This window comes from Sorex araneus, chromosome 4 (genome assembly GCF_027595985.1).
Source record: "Sorex araneus isolate mSorAra2 chromosome 4, mSorAra2.pri, whole genome shotgun sequence".
NCBI classification, from domain to species: Eukaryota; Metazoa; Chordata; class Mammalia; order Eulipotyphla; family Soricidae; genus Sorex; species Sorex araneus.
This window is the reverse complement of record NC_073305.1, coordinates 135,330,051-135,342,902: the sequence shown is the minus strand read 5'-3', so window position 1 is coordinate 135,342,902 and position 12,852 is coordinate 135,330,051. Positions and strand designations below refer to the sequence as shown.

Below are 12,852 nucleotides of genomic sequence, written 5' to 3'. Positions count from 1 at the left end.
ACTGGGATCAGCACCAGCTCCTGCCTGGCTGCCTGCCTTGGGCTCTGGGTGGGCCCTCACTTTGCTCACACTTTCCTGGCCCAAAGTCTTACCCTGAAATTATCACACATTAACTGACCAGATGATTTAGGGGTCTGGACTCTCCACCTTAAATGACTCTTTTCCATTTACACAAAAAATAGAGAACTAGACCAGGACCAGGTAGTCAGAAAGATTCCCTGCCTCCTGTCATCTTCCCTCCCGCCCCTCCTCCCCACTCCACACATACACACACCGTCCCACTTCTACTTCCTGCTTTCTTTATTTGGTGGCTGCAAATAAAACAGTTCAGGAACAAAATTAGACTTCCCAAATACATTTTATCCTGAGCACAAACGTAATAAGCTAGAGGTTAGACTTCTGGAAACAACTTTTTGATGCTAAATGGAGATTGAGTTTATAAATAGTTGTGTTGGCTAGTGGGTAAGTGAGATCATGCAACTAGGAAGCCTTAGAGGATTATTCAAGGCCCATTTGTGTGTTAGAGAGATGCTCTTCAGTCTCATCAAGCAACCATTATCCAGTCAAACCCTTCTGCAAAACAGCTGATGAAGGCATCAGTGCCTCTTCTCTTCTAAATCTGGTCTTCTGTGAGGTGAATCCTAAAGTTGCACTGGCTGAACTCAGGAACCCTTCTCATCAGAGCAACCCTTCTCATCAATTGGACACATTCCAGGAATCAGCAGGACTGGTCACTGTTTTCACAGTCAGTTATTAGTGAAGAGTTAAGGACTCAACTCCTTTCTTTTGTTTGTATTTGGGCCACTTTCGGCAATGCTTGGGTTTTTTTCTGGCTCTCTGCTCAGAGATCACTTCTGGTGGTGCTTAGGGGATATATGGGATGCCAGAGATGGAACTTGGATCAGCTGTGTGCAAGGCAAATACCTACCCACTGTCCTACCATACAGGTCCTATCAACATGTTTCTTGTTTGTTGTCAACTCTCCCTGCCCAGGCAGGTTTTCTGGTGCTGATACTGAATTTAGCTCTTCATTTCTTTAGACTTGTTCTAAAGGGGACCATACCCAGCAGTTCTCAGGAGCAACTTCCATTTCAATACTGGGGGTTGTTCCCAATAGTGCTCAGGGAACCATGTAGTGCCGGGGATCAGGCCTGGGTGTCCTGCATGCAAAGCACATGCTCCAGTTCATTGAGATAACTCTCTGGCCCAAGAATTCAACTTTCAATCTCTAAATGGTATTACTTTTTTCAGCAGTTGGAGGAAACTTGGGGGGGACCGACTGCTGCTGTAAACTACTACTCTGGCCTTTTTTGAATTGTTTTTTCATTCCTGTCTTCTAGGTGAATGCCAGCTTCTCTATTATCTCATCTTTGAATGCCTCACGACCTTCCCTTCCCACTTCCCCTCCCAGTCCCTCAGTTAGAAGCACTCTCTTTTTGCTTCCATAAACTTAAAATATTTTAAATCTTTGGAGTGATTTGTTCATCTACAGAGACAAACATTTACTATGCTGCACATGTTGTTGGATCGAAAGGCTTATTCACCTTTGTTAATCAGCATATAGCTAAGAGCCTGGCACTGAGAACGTAAGACAAGTCTAAAGAAATGAAGAGCTGAATTCAGTATCAGCACCAGAAAACCTGCCTGGGCAGAGAGAGTTGACAACGTCTAGAAAATTCCCCTTATCTTGTTCTACTGGATAAGAGGCTGGAAGCTTTCATCAGAACTCCATCTGCCGTTACACTGGAAGTGTGTCTCCGGAGATCAGCCCAGGAGTGAAGTTATTGATCATTCTGCCATCCACCAGTCTGTAACCCATCTTCCTGAATATGTGCTTCCCTTTTCTTTTGATCACTATAAAAAGGCCCTTGCGATTGGGCGGACTTGGGGGTGGGGTGGGGGGATGTGAGTCTGCCATCTCCAATCTGCTGAAGGACTGACCACTGACTGCAAAGGCAAGCAGGTGAGTGAACACTAGTGGGGTGAATGAAGAACATTTGGAAAGTGGAATGGAGCCTGAGAAGGAAGTATGGAAGCAGCTCTGCTCTAATCACTGCATATCACGAGGCCTCTCTCTCTCTCTTTTTTTTTTCTCCTATGAGACAAATATAGGGCACTGACTTATCTTGGGCACGAATGTACCATTTCCCACCCCCACTGAATATTTCTTCTTCTCTACTGAGTAAATGATCTGAAGCCAGGACAGCTCAAGGTCAAGTTTAGTAATTTGTTTGCTTTTTTTAAGGTGCTGGCTTATGGTTGAAGGGCATGACTGATGAAAATCCCTGGGCTCTCAGGCAAACAACTCTTCATAGATTGAAAAAGCAGCCCACAGACCCTAAACAAAGAATGCCTTCTAGGTTCAAGTACAAAGGTGCTCTTATTCTGGGAGCATTAATGTTTCCTTTTGCTCTTTAGGACCCAAAGAAACTCAAGGTCAAATGCAGGAGGGAGAACAAGATTTTCATCCCAGTCTTACTTTAGCTCTCTCCCCTGGGATGGGGTAATGGCATGGAGGGCAGCTAACAGGGAAATTACCTACCTGGGGTTAGCCTCAAGTCCCTCCGTGGAGTCCCCCAATGCCTTTTTCTCTTGTGGGTGCCCCAGCATGAAGAAAGTGTCCCTGACAGCGGGGAAATCGGCCAGCAGGGCTCTCAGGCTGTTGCAGTATGCCAAGATTTGACCTCGAAGTGCATGGTGAGACATACGGCGGGTTAATCTACAGAGTCAGAAGATAAGGTGCTCTAAAAGAGACTCCAAACTGTTTATTCCATCTCTCACAAAGTTTCCCCTATCCACCTCCAGGGGAAGACTTTTCAAAGAGAATACATGTCCAGGGAGCAAGCTCAAAGGGCTAGTGCTCATGTTTTGCATACAGGCCCAGGTTTGATTCCTAGGACCGGAAGGTCCCCCTGAGCATTACCAGGGAGTAAACCCTAAGCACCACGCCAGGAGTAGTCCTCAAATACCATTTGGTAGTGCCTCAACAACAAGAGACTCTAGGGACCTAGAGGAATAGCACATGGTGCTCAGAGCACCTGCCTTGCAAGCATATGGTCACAAATTCAAATCCTCAGTGTCCCACAAGTGCATCATCTACAAGGGCACCTCAATGAAAGAGATGAATGCCAGGGTTTGGAAGTGTGGCCTCTGGTGAGCAAGTGTCCGAGAACTGCAGCAGCCCCGAGCAAACTCCACAACAGTAACTATATGTCTCAACACAGAGCTCGAGACCCTGGCCAGCAAGTGTGCAAGCACTGCAACTGAAGGAGGGCAAAACCTGGCGAGTGCCACAGCTGTGTGAGTACCACACCCCACTATACCACCCTTATGAGCACCACGGCTAAAAATGGCAGGGCCTCTACCATGGAACCAACGATACGTCTGGCCCAGAAATGCCTAGTCTTTGCTTCCATTGCTTCTCTGTGAATTGGAGGAGAATATATTTGGTCTTTACCAATAGGTCTGGGGCTTGTTTAAACATAATCTCGCTGACGCGTTGGATTTCTACAGTATTTATTAGGTACAATTTGTTATTGAATTCAGGGCCAGGGAAAGCAGCTTGTGTGGGTCACATCACTCTACTTACTTCTGACAATATTCAATTATCACATCTCGCTTGATTTTCCCAATTTCATCCTGTGGTAAAAGAGAATGAGGGTTGGCAGTCAGAACTTCCCAGCCTGTATGCTTATAACTTGGTGCCAACTTCAAGTGTTGTTGAGTTATCCCTCCTAAAGTTCCCCTTGTTGGGAGTTCAAGTCCTCGGGTCTCTCCTGCTCCTACACAGACTCTTGAGCATGCCCAGAAGGCAGGACCCAGACCACTCTGCACCTGGGCTTCTTGGGTGCTGTCTGCAGAGAGTCCTGGGGTTGGGGTGCACTCTCCCTCCAGGAAAAGAAGAGTCTTGCTCTACAAGAAGTCACTCAACCCCACCAAGGGCCCTGAGATCCTTCATGTTGCCTTTGAGGCATGATAGGGCAGTAGCAACCCACTCTGCTGTAAACAATCATGCTGAGAAGTTGGCTGTTTGAGGTGCAAGGGCTAGCTAGGGGCTTTCATAGTTCCTTCTGGCACACTCACAGGGCTATGCATCTTGTCCCCTGCTGATGATTTCCGGAGGAGGAAAGTGGTCAGCATTGCATCTCGCAGCCCCACTTTCTCTAGTTGAATGGACACAAAAGCCTCCGGGCTCCTGATAAGAGAACAGAGATGTAATAGGACCTGGATTCTCGCAAGTTATCTGGGGCCAAGAGCACTCAAGGTCTGTGTTGGGTGTTGGTTCTGAGACAGGAGAGCACGTGCCTCCCCTGCTTCCACCATTACTGTTTCCTCACTGGGCAACAAAGATGGACCCTTCCTCCATCTGCCCAAGGCTGGTACAACAAACCTCATGGCCTGGCCCAGTGTGCTTCCTGGGTCTCTCTGTGCCTCCCTGAACTGAAGTGACCTCCCCAGGGGCCACTTGACAAGTCGTGTCTGTTTAGCCCTTCTGTCCACACCTGGGGAATGTGGATGGGGGACACCTGAACTCTTGCTGGTTACATGAATGAAACCAATAGAGTAGCTTTGCCTGTGGGTTTTTCTCCCCCTCTTCTAAATTTGCCAGAATTAAAAAGGAATGCCATGGGTAGACTTCCATAAAATATTCAGAGGTGTCATGTTTCTACAGAATACAAGCCTCCCTCTTTTCCTGCCAAAGTGAAAGGAGAGCAAGACATCCTGGGCCTCTCCTGACACAGCTCTGCAGGGGCCAGGGTTCGCCTAGAATTCCAAACTTGCTAATACAAAACCCTTGTCTGACAGGAGAAAGCCATTCTGGGCTCTTCCATTTAAAATTGACGTGAAAACTTTAGAGATTCATGCTCGTATTTTTTTGTTTTCTTTCTTTTTTATATTTTGCTTTTTGGATCACACCTGGCAATGCACAGGGGTCATTCCTGGCTCTGTACTCAGGAATTACCCCTGGTGGTGCTCAGGGGACCATATGGGATGCTGGGAATAGAACCCGGGTCAGCCACATGCAAGGCAAACATCCTACCCACTGTGCTATCACTGCAGCCCCTATTTTTTTGTTTTCTATCATCTTTTGAGTTTCAAAAATACGAAGGAAGGGAAGGGAAAGAGGAGAGGGAGAGGGGGAAGAAGCTGACATTAAGAACTGTTGGCTCTCCTTCCTAGAATGGAATATACTGGAAGGTGCTGAGTCTTTTCAGACTTCATACAAGGTCATCATACATGGTCTTGTTATGATGGAAATTTATTACATGTATCTTTGGTTTTATAATTGATTTATAGAATCTACTTGAAAGAGATTATTTTGCTTGTGGGTAGAAAGTTTGAAAAAGTTGCCCACCCTGTCTGCACTTGGGATGAACTTCCCTGTTCCAAGCTAAGAAAATGCTTACTATAGGAAATGCTCTGTAACCATACTGATAAGATGCCATCATGTGTGTGCGTTCCTGCATTGCTTGAGCGTGAAGCAAAGTAATGATGAGTTAGCAGTATTGCCCTATAAAGACAGGCCCTTGGACCCCTGATTTTTAGGTGCCTGCCTAACCTAGAACCACAGGTCTGATCAGGTAGTGTAATAAAGACTGTCTTGTTTACTCACCATGGATTGTCTCGGTGTGCTTGATTAAGTGAATACCTACTAAAAATTAAACACCTGCTGGGGTTGGAGTGAAAATACAGCAGGTAAGGTGTTTGCTTTCATGCGGCCACGTGGAGTTTGTTCCTCAGCACCCCATATGGTTCCCCAGGAATGATCCCTGAGCTCAGAACCAGGAGTCAGCTCTGAGCACTACTGAGTGTGACCCCAAAGCAAAAGCAAACCCAAAAAGTAAACACCTGCTAGTCACTGGGAATTTATGCATCCTTCAATTCTATAACTCTATGTTACGATCTGACTTATGGGAACAATTATTAGTTAAGTATCCCTTTTCCCATGTGGTACCTTTTGGCAGCCTGGAATCTCTCTGAAGGATGAGGAAGGGTGTCTGGGGCTCTGTGGGGTGAGGCTAGCAGCAGGTTCTCTCTGCCATTCACAGTCCTGGAATGCCTTTTGAGTGGGTCTGTTCCACCATGATTTCTCAGGTCTGAACTCATTTCCTATATTATTCAAACCAAATTGAAATCACTTGGTTGTATTTGTAAGTCTTATTCTACTGGATGTAAAATGGGCTCATAGTTTGTGACCCCGAACACATGTTTGGACTTTTGGGGGATTAGGGGAGAGAGAAGAGAAGGAAAGAAAGGAAGGGAGGAAAAAAGAAAGACACTGCATTACCCAATAAAGGGGAGAGGCACTAAATGTGGTTATTTTCAGACTAGGGTGCAGTTGTCTAGCATGGTGCTTCCCTAGCTTTTTCTAACCGTGGCCCCCTTCCAACCTCCTTTCCTTCTATGATGTCCCCTGTCCTACCAGTTGGCTCCCTAGTCTCATGTTGTGACACCCTATTTACATTATCTTCACAAATATCCTGGGTGTCCACAGGTGCCTATACAGCAGCTGGTTGAGAATTTTAAGTCTAAAGGTGTCTGAAATTGCTACCTCACAAAGTGGCTAGTTAGAAGGCTAGTTATAGTATGGCCTCCATGAACTATTGCTGATGACCTTTCTGTTGCAAAACCTAAAATCCTGCTCCCAGGTGCCGGCTTTGAGGACAGGTTCTGAGGCTGCTCAGATCAGGACCTGAGACCATTCCCAGGTGACCCTGTAGGCAGTTTCTGAAGCTGCTCCCAAGTGCCTCTGTGCACAGGTCCAAATGCTGCTCCCCGGTGCCTTTGCAGACAGCAGAGTCTAAGCAGAGGGGCAGGTGCTCTGTGCGTTCAGGTGCACCATCCACTCCAGCAAGGAGAGGGAGGCATAGGGACCCTGGGAGACAAGGGAAGGGGAATTGGACACTCCCAGTGTTTCTTTTGGGATTGGCGTTTGCAAGGTACGATGGATAAAGTGTTTTCACATCTCTCTGAAATACTAAAACAATTCTCCCAAGGAAAATTCACTTTTCTTTAAAGAAAGAATAACAAGTTCTCCAACTCATAGGACTGAAGGGCCATAAAAAAAAAAGTGAGACCAAAGAGAAGAAAAAAAAATTGGTAAAATGTCTAACATTTCCATCCTGCTTTTTTTGGGGGAAAGAAACCTGAGCTCCCTAGGCTCCTGAAAAATGTTAGAAATCATGGCTCAGGGGTGTGAGAAGGCTGTGCATGAGGAAATGGGGAAAAACCCCTCTGCCTTCAGATGGTAGGACGGATGCTAAGTCCTATCTCCTCACTAGGAAAGGGGGCGAGGCTCTGCATCCCATGAGGATATTGATTTTGGGAGTCACACCTATCAGTGCCTAGGGGGTGCTCAGGAATCCAAGCAGTATCAGGAATTGAGCCCAGGCCTCCATGTGCAAAGCATGTGCTCTAACCTGCTGAGAGGCCTCCCTGGTCCATTGGGAGGCTATTGAGGAGGTTCTAGGAGCCCATCTATAGCCATTACTTAGCTGGCTGCCTGCCTGAATCATAGCTGCAGAATTACATTCAGGTCTGACTCTCTTCATCACATAAGATGCCAACCATGCCCATATTTCAGGCTGTTCTCATGGCTGCCTCTTGTCCGTCCTGTCCTACTAACATATTCATATCTGTTTTAATATTTAATTGCCCTGTACCTCAAATGTCCTCCTTATTTCTGTTTAAATTTTTTTATGGGGGCGGGGAGGAGAGAACAGTGGCTTCCAAGCAGGACCCAGTTCCCTCTGAGAGATTCGTAGCCAACTGGGATATGGTTTAATTCAAGGGAGAAGTGAAGGACATGGTGCCTCTAGGGCCCTGAGGTGTTGGAGATTACCTGGTGGTGCACCTCCAGGGCTGTAGCTAGCAAAACTTGGGGACAAGATAGTACCAGGGATTAAATCTGTACCATTGAAAGACATATATATATGTATATGCATGTATATATATACATATACATATATATGTATATGTATGTATATATACATATATGTATATGTATGTATGTATACATATACATATACATATATATATATATGCCTTAATCCCTATCCTGTCACTCCAGCTCCTGATCAAACTTCCTAAAGAGTTATCATGAAATAAATATTTGTGTTCCAAATTTGTAGGTGACAGATTTGGGGAGCTGCACCTTCTAGAGAAAAGTAAGTTGGTCAAGGTCTTGAGAGGGACCCTGATCTGAGAGGCTGGTGCCCTTAGAAAAAGAATGAGGGACATCAGACTTTTTTTCTGTAAATGTAGGAGTACTGCTATTTATTCAGCCATTGATTAACCTGATCGAATTGGGCAAGGAAGAGATCACTTAGCTTCCTCTTCCCATAGGGGGCTACAGTGAGAATGAGGGCAAGAAAAGGAGCTGCCCAGACACCTGCAGTACAGGCACTTTGATCCTGGACTTGCAGCCTCTAGAATACTGAGAAAATGTATTTTTATTATTTAAATCACCCGGCACAGGGCATTTTGGTGTGGCAGCCTGAGCAGCACACAGTTGGGAAAATACACACTACTCTGCTTTGATTACCTCCTTACAGCTCAACTTGGACGACCTGGCTTTCCCTCATGGTCCAGGAGCAGAACAGAGCTCAGAGAGTGAGCAAGAAACTTCCCAGACCGTCAGGTGGCCTTCTCTCTCCACCGTCCCGACTGGCCTTCAACTTTTCTGTTTACTTTCTCCTTTGAAAACCAACCACTTGAGGGCTGGACAGAAGGCTCAGGAGGCTTCGTGTGAGCCTTGCATAGAGGAGGCCCCGTGTTCCAGCCCTGGTGTTGCTCCAATACTGTTGGGAATGACCCCAGAACACCACGTCAGGAGTAGTCCCTGAGTGCTACCAGACATGGCCCAAACAAAACAAAAGAAAGAAAGAAAAAGGAAAGAAAAAAAGGAAAAACAGTTGTCTCATTAGGCTATAACCGACACATATAAAGTAGCATCTATGTGAAGTGTTTGGCCATAGTGGACCATGGCCACACAGACCACAGCCATCTCCCTACTCTGCTCCCTTTTTCCATAGCTATCACCCTACTTCCTGAAGCTCAGGTTGGAATGCATCACCTCAGATAATATCTAAATGGAATTGTGCCATGTGTACTCTTTTTGGTCTGCTGTCTACCATCTTGTTGTCTACACCTACGGCTCATTTCTGTGGACTGCTGAGCAGCATTCCTCTATTATGGAAATGTCACCACTTATTCGTCTACTCATCTGCTAATGAATATTTGAGTTATTTCATGTTCTTGGCTGACTTAAATAAAACTGCTACAAACACACGTGTACCAATCTTTGAACGGACATGCGCTTTCATTTATTTTGGATGAATACTGAGGACTGCAAGTTGTTTTCAGAGGTGATTGTACCATAAGTTGGTTATGAGAGTTCCAAACCCTCCTCATCCTTGCCAGCACCCACAATGGTGAGTCTTTAAAATTTTAATCATTTTAATGGATGTGAAGTGACTTCTTGCTGAGCTTTTAATTTGTTTCTCTAATGACTAATGACACTATACATTTTTATCTGTTTAACCACCATCTGTTTATCTTCTTTGGTGACTCATTACTTCTTGAAACTCTCCTCTCTTCCTCTCTCTTTGCCTTCCTTTTCCTTCAATCCATATCATCATTCAATTCTTATGAAGTCATTAATGCCCTTCCTGTCTCAGTTTTAGGAGAGCCTGTAAACACACACACACACACACACACACACACACACACACACACACTACGCTAATTGTCTCTCCTTGTCTTTATAGGATATTTTTTGAATGCTTTCTCCTATACAGTGACTTTTAGCATTTGGGCCTTTCCCCTAATACACACTAGTCTACAACCTTCTAGAGATCATGAATTGCACCTCATTGTTACCTGAGAAGCTTAATTTACAGTTGGGTACTGAATTAAGATTTTTGAGGTGGAATTAAAAGAAAATCAATTCACCCTCCCTATTTTACTTTTGATTTCAATAGTATGAATGCAGTAGATGTAGAGATAGAATAATCTTGTTAAAATCATGCATTTGAATGATCCTATTAATGTGAAGAGTAGCAAGAGATAAAGAACAGTTGATGAATATGATGAGCTTAAAAGGATATTTATAGACATCTGGAAAGGTGGTTTCCAAAACCCATATAAGATTTTATACTTGCTACATTCACCAGTACTCAAAAACATATCTTCTTACCAAAAACATCTTATTGATGAAATGTTCCCAGCAGCAGAATTTATAATAACCAAAAAGTTAAAAGAGCCCTCTTGGGGCTGGAGTGATAGCACAGTAGGTAGGGCATTTGCCTTGCACATGGCTGACCTGGGTTCGATTCCCAGCATCCCATATTGTCCCCTGAGCACTGCCGGGGTAATTCCTGAGTGCAGAGCCAGGAGTGACCCCTGTGCATCACTGGGCATGACCCAAAAAGAAAAAAAAAAAACATCCCTCTCTCTGTGAATTGATGAATGAATAAACAGATGTGGTAGAGCCTTTTAATGGAGTATTACTCATCAGTGAAAAGGAATGAATTACTGGGTCAGGAAATAACTCAAGTGGTGGAGCTCTTGCCAGCATGTGTGTGGCTCAACTTCACAAGTCCTCAGCAGTGCATGATCCTGTGGCCCTAGCATCAACCAGATAAGTCAGGAAGGCTTCCCAGCACCCTTGATCCTAAGCCAGTATCTTTAGTTTTACACTGCCAGGAGTTGCCCCAGCTGCACTGCTGGGTATGGTGCCTATTTCAAAACACAGGAAAGAAGTAGTGATAGTCTATGACTTGAACAAAACTTAAAAACATGCAAAGTGAAAAAGTCTAGACATATAAGTTACTTTGTTCTATGATATCACTGAACTGAAATGTCCAGAATAAACAAATCCATAGTCACAGAAAGTAGATTTCTGGTTGTGAGTGTGAGGGGAGAGGGAAGTGGGGAATGACCATGAATGGCTACCGGATTTTGTTTTGTGGGGCGGGGGCAAGGGCCACACTATTAGTGCTCAGGGGCTATTCCAGGATCCAGTCCTCAGGGGTCACCTCCTGGGAAATCTGGGGACCCATGTGGTTCTGGGAACAAAACCTGGGCTTCCTGCATGTTTTCCAGCATTTTTCTCTCTGAGTTTTCCCTCTGATCCAGCACAGAATTTCACTGGGGAGTGATGGAAATGTTCTGGAGTCAGATAGTTTTCAGGATTACATGGTACACTTGAAAGGGGTGAAATATCCCTTTGCTGTTGTTCATCGATTTGTTCGAGCAGGCACCAGTAACATCTCCATTGTGAGACTTGTTGTTACTGTTGTTACTGTTTTTGGCATATCGAATACACCACGGGTAGTTTGCTAGGCTCTTCTTGTGTAGGCGGGATACTCTCAGTAGCTTGCCGGGCCCTCCGAGAGGGGCGGAGGAATCAAACCCGGGTCAGCCGCATGCAAAGCAAATGCCCTACCCTCTGTGCTATCGCTCCCGTCCATATATACACATATAAATATATATGTATTTAAAAAAATTTATATACGTAAAGTTTATTTATGTATGTTTTATTTGTGTATATTATATACAGTGCATGTATTAATTTTTGTGGAAAATAGAAGGGACAAATGTAACCATTTACTTTTACAAAATTAAATAAAGAATTAGATGCAACAGAAAGCAACAGAATAATTCATATACAAAATGGGTTGGAGTCAAAAGAGAATATTTTCTGCTAGATGATATTAATTTGTCAGTACTCTAGAATCATGAACAAAGCATTACCAGCAACCCATTGACAATTAAGAGACCAGTGAGGTGTTTACTGATCTTCAGAAATACAGGAGGAAGGTAAACAAAGAACGAAAGAAGGTGAAAATACAGGGGAAAAAAGAAAATGGAGAAAGAGAAGGAAGGAAAAGGAGAGAGGGATAAGGAAAGGCAGAGGGGACACAAGGGGTTGCCTGGAGGAGAGGTGGGGGGAGGGCAACAGCCTCAGGCTGACCTTGACATGTGCAGGGCGGCCCCCTCGGGGCCTGTGGTAGGAGAATGCTTGCTGCACAGCCACCATCAAAGCATTCTTCTGAGCAGCTTGGCATGCAAGGACTACTTGCATATTTTCCACTCCCGAGTGGAATAAGAGCTAGAGGAAGAAAATGTGAACTGTGTTAGGAATTTCTCTCTGCAACAGAGGTCAGCTGTGGATTGACACTTGTTCGACATGTGAATGGATGAGTCTCTCTGCAGGCCATGCTGAGTCCTGGTGCTGTGCTCCTCAGTCACAGGGTGGACACATGGGCTCGCCCTAAGCAGCCGTCGTCACCGTAGGAAGACAGCCTCCAAGCCTGCCCATTTGCTCTGCAGCTGACACCTTTGGGCTTCCCCACTGGCCGGAAAAGGTTCACTAAGCTCCAGTGAACTGGCAAACACGGGCTCAGCTTCGAGCTCTTGTCAAACTGCCAGTATCAGATTAATGTTTAACACAAGCAATATAAATGCATACACGCATACATAAGGACAAATCTGCCTCTGTGACACAGTAAAAATGGTATCGATTTAAGATAATCAGAGAATAACTCCAGGGCAAGTGCATTTTGAGGGAGGGGGATGTCACACTTTGGGATGTTTAGGGCTTACTCCTGGTGCTGTCACTCACCCCACTGTACTATCTCTCCTGCCTGCATCTTTTAAAGCCTTGATCCAAAGATGGTTCCCCACCTGCGCTTTTTAATATCTAACAGAAGCTATTTTGAGAGGTGTTAGTTTCTATGGTTTGAGTCGGGCCCATGTGCACTTCAATAAGGCAAACTCTTCATCTAAGAGGCTGGAAGCGTTTCTTATACACAGCAGCCAAAGCAATACAGATAAAATGTGCTGATT

At 44.9% G+C, this 12,852-nt stretch overlaps 1 protein-coding gene across 1 annotated transcript in view; it reads right to left on the bottom strand.

Annotated features, from left to right (window-relative positions):
* Positions 1-2,664: 2,664 nt before the first annotated feature.
* Positions 2,665-12,852, bottom strand: part of CCDC162P (uncharacterized) — a 64,947-nt gene continuing 54,759 nt past the window's right edge. The window contains exons 15-18 of the mRNA XM_055137083.1: positions 11,978-12,115; positions 4,084-4,195; positions 3,590-3,639; positions 2,665-2,719 (exon numbers count right to left, since the gene is read on the bottom strand). Coding sequence (XP_054993058.1) covers positions 4,088-4,195; positions 11,978-12,115 — 246 coding nt within the window. The 3' untranslated portion in view covers positions 2,665-2,719; positions 3,590-3,639; positions 4,084-4,087. The remainder of the gene's footprint in view (positions 2,720-3,589; positions 3,640-4,083; positions 4,196-11,977; positions 12,116-12,852) is intronic.